The sequence below is a fragment of the Staurois parvus genome, unplaced genomic scaffold (assembly GCF_062004578.1).
Source record: "Staurois parvus isolate SC_StPar_1 unplaced genomic scaffold, SC_StPar_1.0 ptg000414l, whole genome shotgun sequence".
Lineage (NCBI taxonomy): Eukaryota > Metazoa > Chordata > Amphibia > Anura > Ranidae > Staurois > Staurois parvus.
In genome coordinates, this window is record NW_028318210.1 from 6,641,604 (window position 1) to 6,651,098 (window position 9,495).

The 9,495-nt window shown below is 43.1% G+C and overlaps 1 protein-coding gene across 1 annotated transcript in view; it reads left to right on the forward strand.

Annotated features, from left to right (window-relative positions):
* The window catches only part of EHD4 (EH domain containing 4), a 77,683-nt gene extending 73,351 nt beyond the window's left edge, over positions 1–4,332 (forward strand). Inside the window, exon 6 of the mRNA XM_089686900.1 lies at positions 1,918–4,332. Coding sequence (XP_089543026.1) covers positions 1,918–2,454 — 537 coding nt within the window. The 3' untranslated portion in view covers positions 2,455–4,332. The remainder of the gene's footprint in view (positions 1–1,917) is intronic.
* The last annotated feature ends 5,163 nt before the right edge of the window (positions 4,333–9,495 follow it).

Consider the following 9,495-nt stretch of genomic DNA (forward strand, 5'->3'; position numbering starts at 1 on the left):
CGCACCCGGGGGCCAGCAGGGAGGGGAGAGACCTTGCATTGTGATGAACACCGATCGGCTGTTTGTCAGGAAAGGGGAGTGTCAGGCTTATCCTTTATCCCTTTCTCTGCCAGAGCCGGTTTTGCGTTTTTTTGCACACTTTTAAAAGATCATACAAAACTCCCAAACATTCTATATTTAATGAAAGCCGAGACCCTAGAGAATAAAATAGTGGTAGTTCCAGTTTTTTATGTTGCACAAAATTTTAGTAAGAAATACAAGCAAGTTAATTTTAGGGCACAAAAAAGCAATGGTACCCTATTTTTTTGTAAAATATAAAAGATGAGGTTGCAGCAAGTAAATAGATATCAAACTTGTAAAACCTTAAATTTGTGCGCTCGTGAAATGGCGACGAGCTTCAGTACCCTATATTTTCTATAAGTGACACTTTTAAAGCTCCTGATAAGGTCATCAGTATAGTGTACGGAGGTGGTCTGGTGCTAGAATTATTGCTCTCATTCTGGCGTGTGCGGTGACATGTGTATCGCAATCGACGGTTTCATGCGTAGGCTCCCCAGTGTGTGCTTTTACGTTTGTATGTGCGTATATGTGGGGGGGTCTCACTTTTTTTGGGGGGGGTGGTATATCACTTCCCGGGTCAGCACAAGAAGGGGAGTAGAGTGGACTTGTCCGCTCTTCTCCCTCCTCTCTAGCCGACGGCGAGCCGGGCCCGCAGATGGGCAAGCTCGGGAAACTTGATGCCGGGGCACGAAGAGGCTGGCACTGTGTGAAAGCAATTGGTGGTAGTGTTGCCGCCGATTACGTCACCTGACAGGTGAGCCCTGCTGCTCGCTCACAGCAGGGCTAAAAGAGGAAAAGAACTACCTGCCTGGCGCCCTGAACTACATGTCTCGGGCGATAGGCATGAACACTGTTTTGTATGCTGCTAGGGTATACTGACACAGGGATGTTTGATTCCTATCTTTAGCTATGGGAAATTCTTGTTTGTTGTATCTCAGTCCACAAACAAGAACTAAGTAAACAACTCTGGCATGCTTCTACTTCAGCATTTCCTAGTAGATGCTTTGGCTGCTCAGAGGCCCTCGTATTGTGAATTGCTGGGGCAGCAATAGCAGAACTCTGACTTGAGGATTATGGGTAATGATTGTGAAATGAGCACACTCACGGTTGGGAGCTGTGAGAATGCACAGAAATAGATTTACATATTACTGTAGTTGCAGGTTATTTGTGACATCTTTTCTTAAAGATTAGTGTTGCTAAACCCTGGACCCTGCAATCACTATATCTGGTCTCCCACAGTACACACAACATGGAAATGCAATTATTTTCATAAATATAAACTGCTAAATATCTTTTCTGACCCTCTGTCTGGACAGCACTGATTGGCCCTGTGCTGATCACATGCACTCCCCCAAGAAAAGAACAAAAACTCTGCACATGCTCAGTTTTGGTTTGTATTGCTAGAGTCTCCAAGTCTCTGTTCTATCAGCAGATGGATTGGGGAGAGTAGAATAAGGGGAGGATCAGAGAAGACGGGATCAAACATCTCTTACACAATGTGGAGGATTAACCCCTTAGGTTCCTCAGTGAGTATAGAAAGCGTGCTTTACTGAATATACAGACTGATTTTACTGTTGTGGGTTTAGTAACACTTTAAGTTGGCTGAACATAATTTGTTTGGCCCTTCCCCTTTTAAGTTGCCATATATTTAGTCTAGAGAAGTGATTTTATATAATTCAAAAGCCAGAGCTACAAGTGATTTGTCATGCTCAAAACCGGGCCTGTCTTTTATTTATTTTACAGTTTTGTGCTGCAAAGGTTTTTGCTTGATGCTTTTATTAAAATTAAATAAATATTAAGTTAAAATATGCTTGGGAAAAGATGACCTAAATGTTGTCCTTTGTTTATCATCCACAGCAACAGCTGGAGTTATATGACTTTTCAAAGTTTCACGCTCTGAAGCCCAAGTTGATTGAGTCTGTAGATAACATGCTAGCCAACAAAATCGCTCCTCTGATGAGTATGATACGGGAGGAAGAGAGCAGTATGCCACCACAGATGGTGCATGGTGGCGCTTTTGAGGGCACCAATGAGGGTCCTTTTGGCCAAGGTTATGGAGAAGGAGCTGGTGAGGGTGCTGGAGAAGAAGAATGGGTGGTGGCCAGAGATAAACCTGTTTATGATGAAATCTTTTATACCCTCTCACCGATAAATGGCAAGATCTCCGGAATTAATGCCAAGAAAGAGATGGTGAACTCAAAGTTGCCAAATACCGTTCTGGGAAAAATCTGGAAGTTGGCTGATAATGATAAGGATGGAATGTTGGATGAAGAGGAATTTGCCTTGGCAAAGCATCTTATTAAGATTAAACTGGAGGGCTATGAGTTGCCCAACGACCTACCTCCTCACCTCATACCTCCATCTCAGAGGAAGCCAGTCTATGACTCTGAGTGAAAAGCCCTACAGTGGGAGAGGAACCATACCTTTGTGACAGCCAGAGAACTCAACTATCTAGAGAAGTTTTACAGCATAGCATCAATATTTTTTATTATGTTCACTGAAGAATGTGTCCCTTCTGTACTCCTCTAAATCAGATATTTTTTTTCTAAAAGATAGAATGTCTTCTTAGATTGCAGAATGTGAGCGATGCCTTCTCTTGGTTTATAAACCCTAAATTTAAAAATTTACTTTACAGATCATTCTGTATAACTAGGCAGACCTACAGGGAAAGGCAAATTGAACATAATAATGAGATCCTTTCCATTATTCAAAATGCACACAAATGGAATTTCTTGGTAGAACAATGTGCCCGGTGCAGTAACCCATAGCAACTAGTCTGCAATCATCTCTGCTCCTAATTGGTAAAAGGAGAAGCCTGGCTGATTGCTATGGATTACTGCTCATCTTTACCCCTTTGTGCATCAAACAGAGTAAAATGGAACTCTAGGTAAACCACTTAAAAGAAGTTATTTTGTTTTCTTTCCCCGTTGCCTAGGTGGATGCAACATTGGTCCCATGCCAGCTCTAAGACTGAGCTTTTTATGGGATCAAAGACTGCTGTTTGCTCAGTTCTCAGTGCTCCATGAGCAGAGAGATGGTGACTCTCTGCTTTGCCAAACCAGCTTTGGCTGTTGTTATCCTTTACCCCCAGTTCACATCTGCGCGGGTGGTGCCGCTGCGGATCCGCACGAAAATGCGTGCAGCCGCACCACCCGCACAGAGAATTGCGGACCCGCGGGCGGGTGCCATTAGTTCTAATGGCACGCCGCCCACACTGGGAAACGCAACCGTACTGGGAACCAAGGTTCCCGTGCAGACTGTGGTTTCCAAAGTAGTGCAGGGACTTCTTTCCCTGCGTGGCATGGGAGTCCATTCAAATGAATGAGCTCTCGTGCCCGAGCAAAACGTGGCCCGCACAGCTGCATAGTTGTGAACCGGGGGGGTAAATGCAGAGCTGGATTACAAACATGTGAATGGTTTTACCTTCTGAAGGAATTGTAATTCTGTTCACATACCTAGGTCACCCTCCCACAGCCAGCTCTATGACTTCCTGATCAGCTTTACTGCAGCCTGGGTTACCTCCCTGCTAATTGAACAGATTCTGACTCCTAGTACATAGAGGTGAAATAGAAACCTACAAGATCCTACAATTTGGAGGAAGTGTGAGCACCACAATACTAGCTCAACAAAATTATAAATGCTTTGAAATAGTCTATGGAAATGTATTTCAACTGTGTCTTTACTTGGAGTTCTGTTTTAGAAGCCATTCTCAGATCTGAGCTGGGGCAGCAGATTTTGAGGTTGTAACAATTTTAAACGTAAGTGGTTTGTCTCTTGTTAAAACAAGTGTAAACACCCTCTGTATAGTATATTTTGCTCAAGCTTCTTTATTTGTGCAGAAATTGCGCCATTCCAGTTTCCAGCATGGTTTATGATAGCCATTGTAGGTGTTAAAAGAAACTAAATAAATAAATCACTAGATTCTCACAATTAATATAATAGATCAGTGTATATAGAGACAATGTTTTAAAGGAATTATTAAATAAGTAATATTTTTAAATGTTGATGGCTGTTGTGAAGTAAGAAATAACTGGAACATCCTAAATTGCAGGTGGGACCAGCCTTATTGTATACATATTTTTCTTCTGTATTTAAATCTTTTGCACTAAACATTGCTTTTTATGGGTTTAAACATTTTTTTTTTAACTTGTACTGTATCTAATATAAATATATAATGCATAAAGATGTTTGTCATCTGTACACCTGAAATGCCTAATTTGATCAAGTGTTTTTTTTTTTTCCAGATAGAAAATAAAATATTTGTTTTGCTAATTTAGTGTGATGACTTACCCTAATCATTTTTTTTTTTTTTTTTTTTTTTTGTTCCCCCCCCCCCAAGGAAACGTGCTTTTTTCTTCTTTCACAATGTCCATGTGCAAACACTCCTTCATATACTAATGCGAAGTACAATGTGCAGAATGCAGCTAACCTCACACACCTTTTTATAATAATCTCAGACTAGTGAAAGATTTAAACACAGATGAGTTTGTTTTTTTTGTTTAAATCAGCCAGCGGGCTGAAAGCAAAAAAAATAAAAATAAAATAAAAATCCATCCAACATATTCCTCCATCCACACAAATAAGGTAGGTGAAGGAATCCGCCAACTTCCCCTAAACCCCCCCCCCCCCTCCCCAGGTCTGCTAGAGAACACTGATCAAGCAAATTCTGTTGAATGAACAAGTTAGAAAACTTTTGCTGAACAGTCAACATATGCTGAACAGGTATGGCCTTAGCTGTCAAATTTTTTAAAAACATGGCTGTGCGGGGCTCTGCCCACATGGGCACGTCGCGCATTCGCAGTCATCTGTGAATGAGAGACTACAAGCCCGACAGCCTTATGGGCTTGTAGTCCTCAAACTGCACAGCGCTGTGGTAGTTCTTTCATTCTTCCTGTCAGTATATCTGCTTGCCAATATGGGATGTATGGGCAAGCAGATATACTGACAGATCTGCAGGAGGCCTGCATGGCACCAGTGATCTGCTGATTGCTGGTGCAATGGTTTACAGGCTCCTGCAGGCAAAAATAATAGATGCACTTTTTTGTTTTGTTTTTTGTTTTTTTGTTACCTGCAAAAAAAGTGCATTTATACTTTTTCTAAAAGTTGAACTTATCCTTTTAAGTAAACCATGCCTGAGTTCAAGTCTCCTCTGTCCCCATTCCCCTGCTGGGAAGTGTTCTTGGGCGCTCGTCCCTGCTATCCAGACCAGGGATCCCTATTTTACTGCACAGTTCTTTTTGCACTGCAGCAAACCATTATGCTCCATAGGTGGACTGAGTCCAGGACTACCGGTTCCGACTGGGTCAGGGCGTGGTTCAGAGAAATCTCACTGCACAAACTGCGCCAAGGAGCTGAACAGTGCCTGGGACTGGTTAAAAGTGCAGAGAGTGAGGGTGTACTCACTGGCAAAGTCCCAAAAATACTTGTTAATACTGCCAGTGAAGTCCACCTCACCAAATTTCCTCCCATGGGGTGATAATGCTGCTGCACTGCTAGTGACTTCAGAGCAGAGTTTTCAGCCAGGTGCGTTTACAAAATATAAACGTGCAGTGCTAAAATGTGATGAAACTACAAATCCATCAAGTCAATTAAACTCCTGGGATACTGATCTGGTCAGTTAAGTAGCAGAGGGGGTTGTTAATCAGTCTCAGCTGCTTTTGGGGTAATGAAATTAACAGGTGCACTAGATAGGCAACAATGTGATGACTCCCAAAACAGGAATGGTTTTACAGGTGCAGCCACTGACATTTTTTTTCCCTACTCCTCTTTTCTGACTGTTTTTCACTAGTTTTGCATTTGGCTAGGGTCAGTGTCACTACTGGTAAAATGAGGCGATACCTGGACCCTACAGAGGTTGCACAGGCAGGCCAACTCTTCCAAGTGGGCATACCATTACGTGCCATTGCCAGAAGGTTGGCTCTCTCCCAGCACAGTCTCAAGAGCATGGAAGAGATTCCAGGAGACAGGCAGTTACACTAGGAGAGCTGGACAGGGCCGTAGAAGGTCCTTAACCCATCAGCAGGACAGGTATCTGCTCCTTTGTGCAAGGAGGAACAGGATGAGTGCTGCCAGAGCCCTACAAAATGACCTCCAGCAGGCCACTGGTGTGAATGTCTCTGACCAAACAATCAAACAGACTTCATGAGGGTGGCCTGAGGGCCCGACGTCCTCTAGTGGGCCCTGTACTCTCTGCCCAGCACCATAGAGCTTGATTGGCATTTGCCATTGAACACTAGAATTGGCAGGTCCACCACTGGCGCCCTGTGCTTTTCACAGATGAGAGCAGGTTCACCCTGAGCACATGTGACAGATATGAAAGGGTCTGGAGAAGCCGTGGAGAATGTTATGCTGCCTGTAACATTGTTCAGCATGACCGTTTTGGTGGTGGGTCAGTGCTGATCTGGGGAGGCATATCCATGGAGGGATGCACAGACCTCTATAGGCTAGCCGCTAGACCATGACACTCTGACTGCCATTAGGTATCAGGATGAAATCCTTGGACCCATTGTCAGACCCTACACTGGTGCAGTGGGTCCTGGGTTCCTCCTGGTGCACGACTATTCCCGACCTGATGTGGTGCGAGGTATTCAGGCAGTTCCTGGAGAATGAAGGCATTAATACCATTGAATGGTCCCCACACTTGCCTCACCTAAAATCCTATAGAACACCTCTGGGATATCATGTTTCAGTCCATCTGAAGCCACCAGGTTGCACTTCAGACTGTCAAGGAGCTCAGTGCCACTCTAGTCCATATCTGGGGGCAAATACTGCATCTCATCTCATTAGGAGCATGTCCTGACGTCAGGCATGCATACAAGCACGTGGGGGCCATACAAACTGAGTACTAATTTGAGTTGCAATGAAATTTCATCAAAATTGACTAGCCTGCTGCATCACTTTTTTACTTTGATGGAAATGAAAATTCGTGACCTACAACAGCCTGAATTTAAACAATTGGGCCTCCTTACATTTCTAATACATTACCCAGTCCATATTAGCATACTAGAAATCCAGCAATTAAATTTTTCTCCGTTGAGATCTGATGTGTTTTCAATGTGTTTCTTTAATTTTTTTGAGCATGTATGTAAAAAAAAAATACACAATGACACTGAATGGAATAAAACGTAGTGTAAACAGGTGAAAATGAGAACAATTCCTATAGCTACAGTATATACAATTCATGTGCAAACACATACAGTACAAAAGTGAAAAAGTTCCATGCATACATATTTCTTATGTGCAACAACACTACTTCTGATGAAATGGTGATTCCACACTCATATTAAAGCTCCTTTTACATGGGGTGGACACTGCCTACAATCCACTTCCTCAGTGGGAGATCTGACTGGATCCCCCATGAAGAGGGTGAATGACAGGTCTGTGTCTGCTCAGTTTATGCATGGAGGACATGGACAGAGCTTGCTATGCTCTATGAGCAGTCTGATGTAAACAGACCGGCTGCCCATTTACACCTGACTGCCATCTGATCTGCCCAGATGGCGGGAACGGATTCCTTTCCGAGTTGCGTTTTTTTTTTTTTTTTTCTTTTTCTATATAGAAATGGAGGTAGGTAGGTGTAAACAGACACAAGGCTGTTTGTACCTACCACTCCATAGAGCAGAATGAAGGGTCCGATCAGGTCCACCTGAAAAATGGACAAGCTGACCCGATCAGAGCAGGGGCCTATATGTGTAGCTATGGATTTATGGAACCACTGCAGGAATCACTTCATAGTTGCCAACATCCCAGGAGGTATCAATAAAGATTTTTTTTCCCCCCCCCAAATGTGTAATGGGACTGTTAAGGCAACATACACAAATGTAAATGTACAACTTTTTATTACAAAAAATATAGAATCATCACAACCGCACATATGGCTAAAACCAACATATATCAGTGGCTAGATGTGGAGATGCAACCACCCTCTCACAACATCACCCTATCATGATGCCAAGAATGGCTCCTTACATGAAAAGGTCGCCAGCTTTGACACTCTTCCTGCTGAAGTGGTAGTAATGAAAGAAGCCACCTCCCAAAACAAAGGATTAGGTTTCTTTAATTGCTTCCAAAGGCAGCTTCTGCAAGGACAGCAAAAGTCACAAGTACACAAGGGTGATCTGACAGATGGGACCATCCATGTTACACCCTGCACAAAGTTCCAATCCAGGAGTGAGAACAACGGTTTCTGAGAAAAAATAGATAAAGACAAAATCTGACCTTAAATGGTACTCAAGGTAAATTTAATTTGCACCCTCCCGACTGGAAAAAGGATTAAAAAAAAAACCCCTTACAATTGCCCACTTACACGGGTGCAACTTCCTGGCCTTCCACCAGGCCTTGATGACGGTTTTCTAGCACTCTAACATAGAGTGAGAAAGATCCAAAATGTCAACAGTAGCAGAAACTAGATCTAATCTTATTGCTCTCTAGTGCTTTATGGCTGCTGCATGATGGTCTTACAGTTGTTTCTATTAGGAAAATAGCCTCAGCTTTATCAGAAATGCCTGTCCCTTGCCAGCATACAGCAGAGCTCATTGTGTGGAAACAAGAGTCTCTCTGTACAGGTACAACCACTGCTGAGACGGACATAGAGCAATTGGCAAAGCTCTCTGTACACTGACACAGAAGAGGGTTTATGTCAGACCTCTGCAAAGAGACAGAGGCTTTTTTTACACAGATTGTCGCTGCTTTCTAAAGAAAAAAACCCCCAAAAACTATTAGACTGTGCACAACTTTTGTTATCCTGCACCAGGAATACTTCACTTAGCTGATTTGAACTGAAAGTTCATTTGGGCTTTAACCGTTTCCCGACCTCCCTATAGCAGAAATACTGCTACAGAGCGACATGGGTGCGCAAAATCACGTATATATACATGCTTTTGAATTTCCAGGTAGGGGGTGTGTGCGAGCCCTAACTGCGCCGCCATTCGCGGCCATGGCTGTCAGTCACCGGGTCCCGGACGGTGATTACTGAGGATCTTCAGCGGGGAGAACTGTTTTGTTTACTAACGGTTCTCCCTGTCAGCTCGGGCACACTGCTTTGGATGACTGTGAGAAGCACAGCTATCCAAAGTAGTGTGCTTACAGTGAAGCACACAGACACTGCCCCTTAGTAATTACGCCTTGCACACAGTTAACCCTTTGATTGCCCCTCATGTTAACCCCTTTCTGCCCAATGCCATTAGTACAGTGTCAGTGCTTTTTTTTTTTTTTTTTTTAGCACTGATCACTGTATTGGTGTCACTGGGGATGTCAGTGACACCAAGTCAGTTCCCCCCAGTGTCAGAATGTCTGCCACAGTCCTGCTATAAGTCACTGATCATCGCCATTACTGGTAAAAAAAAAATAAAAATAAAAAATAAAACATTCCAGTATATATACCGCCATTTGTAAAAGCTATAACATTCACGTAAACTAATTAATTCACACGTATTG